The sequence below is a fragment of the Grus americana genome, chromosome Z (genome assembly GCF_028858705.1).
Source record: "Grus americana isolate bGruAme1 chromosome Z, bGruAme1.mat, whole genome shotgun sequence".
NCBI classification, from domain to species: Eukaryota; Metazoa; Chordata; class Aves; order Gruiformes; family Gruidae; genus Grus; species Grus americana.
The window spans coordinates 3,207,874-3,220,472 of NC_072891.1; the positions used below are offsets into that span (position 1 = coordinate 3,207,874).

Below are 12,599 nucleotides of genomic sequence, written 5' to 3' on the forward strand. Positions count from 1 at the left end.
GGCTAGCTGGACGTTTCCGTGACACAGAGTGATGGGTTTGTGACAATTTTATTTAACAGGACAAAGGACCCGCTTTTGAGATATATCTATTATTTTTAGAGTGAAGCGTAGTCTGAAAATGGCACCGGGAATGTTCTGGGCAGTACTTCAATGTTTTTACATTGTCTTGTATTTTGGCATATGAAAAAAATGCTTACCTCTAAGCAAAACAAGCCATTGTTGGTATGAAGTGATTCTGGGTTTTCTGAATTTGTTGTTTACATGTTCTCAATTGAAACTCGCTGTGCTAAACAGTGTATAACCTCAGGTGAAGTTACCCAGTGTTCTTGGAAATTAGTTTGTAAACAAATCCAGTAGATTAATCTTTATTTTTCCTTTTTTCCTGCAGAGATATTACATACAGCATTTCCTTGGAAGCTGTGACAACTCTCATCGTCTTCCTCTCATGCCAATTATTCCACAAAGAAATTCTGCGAGAGAGCATCGTTCACAAATACCTGATGCGTGGTCGATGGTACGTTGTGTTCTGGGGTGGTACCTAATGGCAGAGCTTCTGATAGCTTGTTTTGACTATTTGTACTTGAAAACAAAAGACAGCAAAATATGTTTTGATGGAAAACTTGTTCTGCTCAAAAGAAAACAGAGCACACAAGCAAACATCTGTAAAAGCTGTTGGAAGGTTTCAGGTTTAAATCTTACAGCCCAGACTTCAGTAAAACTATTTGGGAAATAATTGTCCCTTTTTGGGGGTAATTTCATTAAATTAAAACGGCTTTTACTTTTCAGGATGGTTTTTTTGATTGAGCTATGGGTCGGGGCCAGATTAGATGGGGCTTTGGGCAACCTGGGCTAGTGGAGGGGGTCCCTGCCCATGGCAGGGGGTTGGAACTGGATGGGCTGTGAGGTCCCTTCCCACCCAAACCAGTCTGTGGTTCTTTTCCTGTAACATTGCAGCCTAGGGAACCTACGTACCTCAGAAATGCTCATGAGCCTTCTTGCTGTACAAGTAAATAGCAACCCCCCAAAAGATTGCACGTATGTGCTACATTGAGTTTCAAGCTGCAATAGTAGAAATACTTGACAGGTGGTAAATTTGGTTGTCTGAGTAATATCACTTGTTCTGGCAAGTTGGTTGTTTTGTTTAAATGCTTTGTCATGGTGGCTTTTTTACGCATTTTGGTCAGGCTACCATTCATCCTCTTTCAACTTTAAATTCCACGCAGGCAGATTTTTGGGAAGTATAACTATTGTCTGGTTTTCTGAAATTTCTACTAGATGTAAGAGGGAGGTACTGCTGCGGAGTGGTGTGCAGGGAGAGGAGGGAGGATCAGTCTGGCTGTAGGCAGAGGGAGGACAGGGCAGACTTCAGCCTGAAACACCATCAGGGTGGAGGCAGAGCCTCAGTATTTGTAGGATTTGGTGGTATTTCAGTGTCTGGACCAAAGGAATTGAGAGTTTGAGGCAAAATGGGGAATGTTTGGGTGAAGGGGTAATATGTGGTCTAAGAGGTCGGAGTTGGGAGTAGCAGGTACCTGACCTCTGGAGAGAGGGGTGGGAATGTGGTGGCTGGGAATCTAGGACAATGTGAAGAGATGGAAGGGTACTGGTTAGAATCATGGCATCATAGCATCACAGAACGGTTTGGGTTGGACGGGACCTCACAGCCCATCTAGTTCCAACCCCCTGCCATGGGCAGGGACACCCTCCACTGGCCCAGGTTGCCCAAACCCCATCCAACCTGGCCTTGACCACTGCCAGGGAGCCAGGGGCAGCCACAGCTTCTCTGGGCAACCTGTGCCAGGGCCTCAGCACCCTCACAGGGAAGGATTTCTGCCTCACATCCCATCCCCATCTCCATCTCCCATCCTGCAGCTTCAGGCCATTCCCCCTTGTCACCAGCCCCTCTCCAGCTTTCCTGGAGCCCCTGCAGGGACTGGAAGGGGCTCTAAGGTCTCCCTGGAGCCTTCTCTTCTCCAGGCTGAACAACCCCAACTCTCTCTGCGTCTATATAACCAAAACATGGAGCAAAAACTAAACAAATAAAAGGTTTCTTTCCCTTGCATAAATATTTTTCCAGTTGTGTCTTGAGGTAAAAGAATGCAATGATTCCCCAAATTAACTGATTGATTTAAAAGTAGTATTGAGAACATAAAACTACAAAAAAATAGTTTCCATGATCCTGCTGTTGAAGGTGCTCCTTCAGAGCCTAGCTGAAGTCAGTGCGGCTTTGCATGGGCAAGACCTTGGCGTTCTTTCCCTTTCCAGTTTGCTCAAGACTGGGAGAGTTACTGTCTGTGTTTAATGCCAAACACCAGCCTTTGCACCCTGCTTGGGCTTTGTCGTGCCAAATTTCGCAAGCTGTGAGTCAACTAAAGCTGTTTTCTTTTTCTTTTCAGTCTCCCATATACCAGCAGACTTGTGAAAACTTTACTATATAATTTCATTAGACAAGAAAGAAGCCCTCCTCCAGGGACCCACGTCTTTCAGCAGCAAACAGATGGAGGAGGACTGCTTTATGGAATTGCATCTGGGGTGGCAAGTGAGTCTTACTTTTTATAAACTATACTTCAACCCTAATGAAATATTGCCTGTAGCCCATTTGTTTTTCAACAAGTGATACCAGTGTGCATGCTCTGTGTAGAAAAGCTGTCCACAGGCCTGCTTGGACTGTAATCCTATATGCTCCATCTTGAGATGGGTTAGAATCCGAAGCAATTCTATCTGCAGACACTGCAGGGTTACCTTCCCTGACAGACAGCCTGTGGTAAAAGTAGCACTTAGTCTTTTTTATTTTGTTGTTTTTGGTTTTTTGTTTTGTTTTGGGTTTTTTTGTTGATATTAAAAAAAAAAAAGCAAGTAATACCCCATTCGATAATGCTTTAAATCTGTTAGTGTTGTAAGAAATACTTTTATATGCATATTTTATTCTTTATGATTACTCAGTGGATATGGTGACCTGCTCTGTGGCTCTGCTTGAGCAGAAGGTTGCACTAGGTGGTCTCAGAGGTCCCTTCCAGTCTCAAGGATTCTGTGATATAAGAGAGGGGCGTAGCTAGGAATTTTTGTAACCTATTGAAGTGTATGCCTTTCCCAGTAGGTTGACTAATGTTTTTTCCTGAATAGTATGACTAAATTCTGAACTTTCGTGGGTGGACTGTTTGCTATAGAGAGGTATTGCCTGAAGAATATGAAAGACTTGTTACCATTTTTTGTTAGGAAAAAGGTTTCTCATGTTTGTTATACTATATACCGTGTTTTGGTTTGTGATTGCTCTCTTCATCACACCAGATGTGTTATTGGTGTGTGTATTACATTTAAAAATTCTTCCTAAAGGTTTTTCTTTTCCATGTAATATGAATAAATATAATATATTACTAGCAGTAAAAGCATATGTTATTCTCTTTTTCCCCTGATAAACTAAATAACACTTTGCAAGTCAGTTGCTGTTAAAACTGATACTATTTCTTTTGCTCTTTTGTGAAATCCGTTCACTGGCGGCATCCCTAGGGGATATTAAAGTTCATGCTGCAAGTGGTCTGCCAGAAAATATTTTACGGTCTGTGACAGTGCACGTGGATCTCCTCACGGAGGCAGCAAAAGAGCAGTTAGTCGTAGCTTAAACACGTCGCTGCCGCTGCGTAAGATGAGGTTGGTTACACGCAGCTCAAAGTACTGCTGGAACAACCATCTCCTTTCCAGTTTACACGCTCAAGGGTAGACCACCACTGTGGTTGGGTTGTGCCTGTAACATAAATGCCTCAAAAAAGCAGTTGCTTGTTTTGCAGGTTATTTGAACATAGAGGACAAATTAATTAAATTGTTCCCTGCAACCTTTTTCTTTTAGAGTCCCAACAGGTACATTCTCTTCCTTCTTTTAAATTGTGAGAGAAAATTGCTCTTAATGTTTTTCCGAGGCAATTTTCAGTACGTGGTTTGTACTTTTGTTTGTGACTGAAGAGCAGTTCTCTCTGCGTGTTTTAATACCTCTGTTTACCTGATGGTTTTATTCTTCATGGTTCTAATCTCTCTGGTTGTGCTTGAGTGTCTGTCTGCCTTAGTGCAGCAACAGGCAAAATAACTTTTTTTTCCCTCTTCTGGTCTTTGATATCATATCCCCTCATGACTTTTTACTTCTTGTACGTTGAGTTAGCCTTAAGAACTGCAAAAATTTCTTAATGCAAACTCTTAAGGTTTCAGCCTACTCTGTTCTTGTCTCTTCCTACACTTCCACCCCCTTCACTCCTCTTGAACCATTCTCTTAACAACTCCCTTAGCATACTCCTACGCTTATTTTCTTGCCTCTTTCATGAGTACCTGAAGTGCCATCTCTTGTCCCAGTGAATTAAGTACTTTCATTTAAAACTTTAAGAGCCCTTATAAAGAGCTTCCTAATGACCTGCCTGTGAAAGGGGGGGGGGGGGGAAGTACCGCATCCTGTTAGAAAACTAGAAAACAGAAATATTTTTTCTGTTTGTGCCCAGAGAGTTGCTTAATGTTTTTTGTGTCTGATTATCGAAGTTGGACTGTAGATGAAACTCAGACACGATACAATTGCCATATTTGCCCATCCATAAATATCTTTGAATTAGCCCTTTGCAATCCTTTGTTTTATATAACATCAGGTACATGGGTAGAGTGCAGTGCAGATTAGGAAGCAGCAACACAAACTGATAGTCTGTTATGGAACAGGAGCAAGTTTTGAGCAAGGAACAGATGTGGAAAACTTAGACATGACTTCTATATTGTGTTATTTTTGTGTATTTTGTAATCTCTAAAAGGGTAAGAATTGAAAGAAGAATGGAAGACTTGAAAATTCACTTTTATGTTGCTCATTGTCTCTTAAATACCGCATAATGCTTAAAATAAGTTTACTGAAATAGTCTAAATATAATCGATTAAGGGTGAAAGGAGGTAGGAGCCTGCTTTGAAAAATCATTTATTTTTCATATGAAGTTTTGAGGTCTAAAATAATTATTGTACTTGTTAATTTGAAATTTTTTAACTTGATACCACAGTCATCTCTATGCTACCATATATTACCTTATGCGTATTTTGTAGTCACTTGCACAGCAGCAGCAGCAGATCAACAAACTCTTATAAGCACTGTATTTTAAATCCACCCCCCTTTTCCTTCCTTGTGATTCAGCCCAAGTGATGATTTTACACGATACGAGCAGAAGTTTACCCTTTCCCACAGTTAACCTTCTCCTGCTTCTCATCCTTTGTAGTCTGTTTTTTTTTCTCTCATGAGCCTCCTTAACTCTGAAACTGTACAGCCAACATCCTTACACCAATTACTTCTCCCTGCTTTGGCCTCTGACTGCTTGCAAGTTATCTACGTACAAGTACCTTTCTCTATCCTGTATATGAAATACCTTGATAAGAATTGTATTGCCAATTATGTTATCCTCTGGTAATTAAATAAACAATTGTGGGTTTGGAATGAGGTAGGGGAAACAACGATATTTTAGTTCTGTAACTTCACGAAGGACATTCTTCTAGACTGAGTCAACTTTGCTTTCTCTTTGCAGTCTTTTTGTTGGTGTGCAAAATAATTGTAAAGTGCTGCTAGATCTGATGGTATGTCGTTGATGTGTTGCGAAGACATAAATGACATCACTATGCATGGCAGTAGAGATTAGACCTCATCTATTAGAAATTAATTTTTCTTGGTTCACAAGGTACATTGAACCAACTTACCTTCAAAAAATATTTGTTTTGTTCGTTTTTAATCTCCTCCTCTCTATTTTTTTTTTGAATATTATTAGCATTTGCCAATTCATGGTCCACAGTTAACCAAGTTGAGAGAACTTTTTATAGGCAAGCAAAAATTTTTAATAAGTCATTTTATTTCTTGCAAAATAAAATTCATGTTACAGTGAGGAACTGCCAAACAGATGCTATGCTAAGACAGGAAAATGTTAGTGCTGCTTGAAACTGTTGCAAAATATGTCAATCTAACTGGTTTCATTTGAAATAGTTGATCCACTTTATACTTGCTATTAAAAACCCCCACTTTAATGCATCTTGCAGTACTTAGGAGTTACTGCAACAGTAAGATCTAATTGACTTAATTTGTGCTGTTTAGATGATTATAGATGTAATGGGTACAATGTTGTACCTGTAAGAAACAAATGAAAAGGCAGTAGCTGGATTCATCTTCATTAACCACTTAAGCAATCATCATAACTAATCTGGCCCACAAATGTACTGTTGTGGCATTAATATAAATTGCAGAATTCAGTGTATAGTGGTCAATAATGACTTGTTTTCTCATGTCTGTACTCTTTGGTTGGAACTAGACAATTAATGACTTTCTATCATGTAAGTACATACTTCACTCTGCATTATGCCATTCAGCATTAGTGTACTTGAAGGCTTCTGATTACCTGGGTTGTGCATCTGTGACTTACATACATTACAGCATCTTTTTTTTTTTTTGGTGCTACATTCTGGTTAATAGGAGCACTTTTCATGAGGTAAAACTCATCTTCTGTAGCACAGAAGAACATTGCCTCTGGCATAAATCTCTGCAGGCCTGGGATGTATTCACTATTAAGCTCTTACACGCTTCCTTTGACGTACATTGTGTTATGTTGTCTTTTGTTTTTTCTTGCAATCTAATTTTTCTTTGTGGTTTTGAATGATGCGAGAATATAGAATAGTTCTACAGCAGTAGCGCTTCTGGTAGCATGCCTAGGCCCCAGGTTCACCAAACTCTTGGGGCTTTCAGTCACAAGGATCTTGTATCTAGAAGAGTCATAGCATAATTAGTTAAGAAATTCTTGAGCTTTCTTGTAAGCTTCACCAATGCATTTTTGATAGTAAAGCACCAGTGATTTCGAACTAGCTGCACAGGTAGCATAGGCTTCTGCTTTGGGACTCCCGCTTTTTCCATAGACACTGACAGCAATGATGGCAGAGCATCCTTTCCTAGAAGACCAGTTTATACTGTAAGGTCCTGGGCTTGATAGTTCTTGAGAGTCTTCCATTGACTCTGATGAGACTTAGGCATTTGCAGGGAGCTAGTGGCGGGGTTTTTTTCTTTCCTTCAGAGAGGTAGATGCTCCTGGGGACCCTTGGCTGCTACCACTCCACCCTTACGGCAGTGACAAAATATTTCATGCTAAATATCTTCAAGGCTTAGATGTTTTTAAGTCTTCTGTAACACCTCTTTTCTGTGATACCTACCTGATGCTGTCTAGGTTCCTGGTGCACTGGGAGCCCTGCTGCTATACTAATGCTGTCTCTTCCGTGTTGTCTCTTGCCCTATATGTCGACTGTAAGTTGTTTAGGGTAGGGGCCATCGTTGAGTACATATGATACGTAGCATAGTGAGGCTGTGGTTCGTGACTAGAGCTTCTGATTTCTGTGGTCATACAAATCGTAATTGTAACCATATGTTCCAGCTTGTTTACTGAGAGTGCTGCAGCAAGTTTCACGAGGTGTGTTGATGATTTATCTCCCTGACATTTATCCTGATATTCCAAAACCTGAGCAGCTTCAAATAGCCCATTTAAAATTAAAAAAAAAAAAGAAAGAAAGAAAAAAGAAAACCTATTGGCTCAGAAATTATTTTTCTTCTTTAATTCTTCAGGAAAAAATGCTTTTAAAAGAAATCAGGAATCAAACTGATATATTGTAACAACAAAAGTTTTAAAACTTGCTATCTTGCAAGGACTAGGGCTAGGAAAAAGGAATTTTATATGGGTGAAAAGGAGGCTTTCCAAACTCTTTTTAGCTCTACAGAGTTACAGAAATGGAAAATGAGATAAATGCGATAATTATAAAACTTCAATAATCAGTTATTTAAAAAAGAAGTGTTATACTTGAGTTTTTCTTAAAGTCCTACAAACTTCAGCTAGGGGATGGTAAGAAATCACATAACTCTTCAGTTTACAATCCAGTGTCAACAAGCGTGTTCATCTACATAACATTTATTTTAGCAATAAATATGAAAATTCTTTAAGAAGATTGTAAACACTGTTATTCCCTCTTCATTTTTGAACATGATAAAGAGGATTGACCACGCCATCTAAGAAATGGACCAAAATTGGGGAATTAAAGTCTTCGGGTTCAGCATCTTCTTCCAGCAGGCCACAGTGTTTTTCACAGAGTATCAACAGATCTTAATTTTTTTGATGGTCATCCTTCTGGAGTATGTAGGGTTAATAAGTGACCGAAAGGGTGAGGTTTTTTTGCACTAATAGGGGATATTAAAGTAACACCTGTGACTTAGAACTCCATAAGGCATTTGTTCTTCATGATTTTGAAAATATCTGCAGTGAACCAGTCAAGATGTGGTCTTCTGCTGCACATTTTTCTGATGAAAATGACTCAGTAGTTCAGGAAAAAGGATGATGATAAAGCACAACAAATTCTTCTTCTTTTTTTTTTTTATTCCTCTGTGTCAAAATGTGGTTTTCAAGTCTGCTAATGGATTAAATTCATCCAAAGCTGCATTTGTTATTAAATTACATATTAACTGGTTTCCCTTCATTCTCCTGCCAGATGTCTGTACCACCTTTTGGGGTGGGAGCGTTCATACATCAGGTCATTCAGATTAAAAATTGCCCCAAGTTCAGCATAGCGGTGGAGTCGTTTTGCTTCGTGACTGGCACATGCACTTCTTCAACACCTTTTTGTTGTTAAATTCTGGTTTTCAGTTATTGGTCATGTCTGTGAAGACTAAAGAAATACAAAGGCTATGCTGTGCAGTGCCTGTCTGGAAATATTGATTAGCTAGCTCTGTTTTTCTGGGGTGTATTTTTTTTTCCTTTATTTCTTTCCAGTAGCCTACTAGAGTATTAGTTCTGTTAAGTTGCCATGGTTTTTTTGCATTTTTTATTTATTATTTTATTTTATTTTTTCTTTTATTTATTTAATTATTTATGCATGGTGACACATCGGGAAGCTGAAAGTGTATCTGTGTGCTTTCTGTTTAGTTCCCTGCTCCCTTTTGCCTTTGCCTGCCTGCTCCTTCCTGAAAATAAGTGATGGATTATTTTTTGTTTTTAGTGCATCTGCAACGAAAATCTGTATTTTAACTCCTTCCTAAAATATGTCCCAAAGTCTGGTAGGTTTTTTAACATTTATAAGGTTAAAGAAGAGAAGTTTAGTTATATGATAGCTATTATTTTGGATAAACTACCGATAGAAGCAGCACAAGTTAATTGTGGAAGTCTTGTGTCATGATCAAATTAGTTCAAGTTCTGAAACAGCTTTATTTGCCATACCGATACTTTTGTCAGGGGAGAGGAGAAATTACTTCAAAGCTTAAAACAAATTAAAACAGCCTTTGCCTTGGAAAGGGAGTGGAATTTAAAAATAAAAAAAAAGAGTACATTTTCTCAGTTAGGGACGTAATCATACTTGGCAGGGAGATGAGGGAGGCAACGTCTGTCACTTAAGCGGACAAGGGGAGCAGTGAGTTTGCTTACCTGTTAATTGCATTAAATCCTTCAATTAAATCCTTAAATTAATGCGGCAGAACTTCCTAAGTATACGTCTTGCAGGTACAGCAGAGCTTACGGTTTTCCAATCAGCACTAAACATTCTAATTACATAACAGATCAGACCTAGTATATGAATTTGGTATGAATATAGCCTTAATCTGGGATGTCAGTTTACTCAACTGCAAGGTCTAAATATAAAGAATAGTTTACATAAGGAGCTTGCAGATGAACTCTTATTTAATACTGGTACTTAGAAGGCAAGAATGTTCCTTGCAGAAAGTGGTAGCTGTCTTGCCAATGCTCAGAACCTGTCCAGGAGGTGGTGCATAATTAACTACCTTGTTAACGAAGTCATTAATGCAAGTAGAAAGATGTCATTCTGGCTGCTTTCATTGTGCAAAGGAATGTTGTGCTGGTAGGGTACGATGACTGTGGTAGGTTTTACAGGGGCTCTAAGGGAAATGAAGCAAAATGTAAGCATATTACAAAAGCAAAACTTTCACTGGTGCCAGAACTCAAAATCAGATGAACACTTGAATCGGATTAATCTCTAATGAAAATATTTGCATACATTAAAACATCCATATTTCAAAATTTTAGTCTTGCAGAAATTTCAGTTTCATACAGAAACTTTCAGCCTTGACTTGGACCATAAATCTAGAATTTTTATTTTCCTATGCTATGCTACATTGTTTTTAGTTCAGTCGTGTAATGCATTTTTCTAATTGTGGTCAGTATGTGAAGAGTATATTGAATTTGTGTAGTGCGAGACAAAAATATTTTGGAGGATAAGTGGACACACTATGAAAATCTTGGCTGTAATGAATTTTGCAATTTTTGAGGTAGTACAACCTTGCTGGAGCCACGATCCTTCTGGATGTGGCTCATAGTATGTTTTTTCTTGAGCCTTATCAAGTATGTACTTAAGAGCATGTATTTATGGTATTGCCTGTATGGACTGAGGTGTTTGATTTTTTTGAGGACTGATTTCACAAATAATTTCATTTCAACAGCTATTGTTTTAAATGAGCAATTTTTGTTGGAGAGGGAAGATGTTCATCTTTTTACTTTTGAGCATAAAAAAGCTTGGAAGTCTTTCCATCTTTCTTTTATTTCTATGGATTATAGCTGTACTTCCTTGTTTTTGTAGACCCATGGAGGAGCTAAGCTCTGCAAAGAATGATCTAAGATTTAATGAGGCCTTTGACTAAAATCTTTGTCTTAAACCAACAAAGACAAATCTTTAATACGATTATAACATAGTTATTTTTTAGTTAATGTTCCAGAAAAGCCAATGGTAATTAAATGTGTTCTGCCAAACTGTAGTTTCCAACACAAGTATGAAATTTTTACATAACCTGATAAATGGCTATTTTTCCTTTTGAACAAGCCATCAAAAACATTTTCCTTCTTTCTGCGAAAGACTTCCCTGCCAAATTAGAGCAAAGCCAAACAGATCATGTGCTTAGCAGTGTATTAGTAGAAACTATTTTAACAGTTGCAGATTTAAGTTTTATTTCCTTGTCCCAAAGCCAGTTACTATTGTTGAGTAATTTGGAACTTTCTTTTCCGATTGAAGTTTAAGATATCGGTATGTGGTAGTTGTAGTATAGAGCAGTGAACATTCATTTTCATGACAGTTGGGTTTGTTTGTCAATTTTTCTTTTTCAAGTGAGTGGCATTTTCCAGAGTGACTCACTTTGGGGAAAGAAAAATACCATTAACAAAAAAAGAATGTGGCACCTAGGAATAGACATGCTGGTGAAAAGAATAGATTTCCATTATTGAAAAATAAATTTCTGTATTACATGGAAATTCAATTATTATCCTTATAGGAAAGTGTGAATTTTTGCTTGCTTCTCAGTACTTTGATTTTTTTATTTGTATTTTGAATTTGCACCAAGTCCAGAGCTGTGTTGCTGCCAAACTATGTCAGTCGATGTCTGGTTGATGGCTGTAACTGTCAGAGGTGGGGGGACATGGCTCAGACCTAAGCAACGTGCTGCTTTTATGCATGCTCAGCTGCTGCCTGGGAGGGCGCAGCCACATTAGGTCAGGCTTAATGACAAAGCTTCACCCTGTCCTTACTGTGGGTGAAGGGCTGGAGCAAGTGGGAAGAAATGCCATTTTGCTGGTGTCTGCTGTGCTAAGGATGCTTTTCTGGTGGCAGTGCCGTTCCTGAACATGTCCACAAGAGAAGGTCTTTGAGGCTTACAAGAGTAGCTGTAAAGTTGTCATGGTGGAGTTTGTAGTCACGATGATCTGTGAAGGGGAGGTTTGTAGAGAGAGGCAGTATTTTTCATTAGACCGGTTACTGCAGTTGGAATAACGCAGGGATGTATGCGAAGTGTAACACCATACATGTGCTACCCAAACCACCTTCAGATGGCACAGCTTCCAAGAATTTAACCTTGGGAGAGGGCTTAAAGACTTTGATGTTGGCACCCAAAGGAAGATTTCTCTAACCATTTTACTGGGAACAGTATTGGGATCCTGAAATATAAATTCTGTTACTGGGAATTAGTAATTAGCTGGAGTAAAGCTTTATTCATTTAATCTTTGATTAACAAATATTTGAGTTTAATAAAATTGAACTTTATAAACTTATAGCTGTATCTCTGGAATGTAAGAGAAGGACTAGATAGATGAGAGGCTGGACAGGAAGGCACAGGAGCAAATCCCTTATCGCATGAGTTTCCCATATTATCTTCTGGTCCTTTCCATCTTCTGTTTCTGTCCTGTAAGATAGAAAGAATGGGGATGGTGTGGAGCCAGGAAGGCAGAGTAGATGAGGAGGATGACTCTCTGATATCTAACTCAGGCATGATTTGGCTGGCTGATATGAAAGTTCTTGCCTATATGTAAATTACTGTTGTGGACATAAAACCATTCCTGATGTGAATGTATATACAAAGAAGTTAATGGTAAACAAACTTCTTTTGCTGGGGTATCATTAGGGGCTTGCTCATGCAAAATGGAGAGCGTGTTGGTCTGACAAGCTCTTGCCTGTTACTTTTATTTAGCATGTTAAGCGAATGCTTTCATGCTTGGCCTTTTTGGATAGGTCTCTGATTAGTATTTCTTCCTTTGTGCCAAGCATTGTCCTCTTTCCCACTCACTTTGGAGCATTTTGGGAGGTTTGAA

The 12,599-nt window shown here is 38.8% G+C and overlaps 1 protein-coding gene across 14 annotated transcripts in view; it reads left to right on the forward strand.

Moving 5' to 3' along the window:
• The window catches only part of DYM (dymeclin), a 220,222-nt gene that overhangs the window by 42,422 nt on the left and 165,201 nt on the right, over positions 1-12,599 (forward strand). For all 14 annotated transcript variants that reach the window (XR_008574614.1, XM_054809295.1, XM_054809304.1 and 11 more), the window contains 2 exons: positions 389-514; positions 2,397-2,539. Coding sequence is in view for 13 of the 14 variants with exons in the window: in XM_054809295.1 (XP_054665270.1) it covers positions 389-514; positions 2,397-2,539 (269 nt within the window). In the remaining variant the exon portion in view is untranslated. The remainder of the gene's footprint in view (positions 1-388; positions 515-2,396; positions 2,540-12,599) is intronic.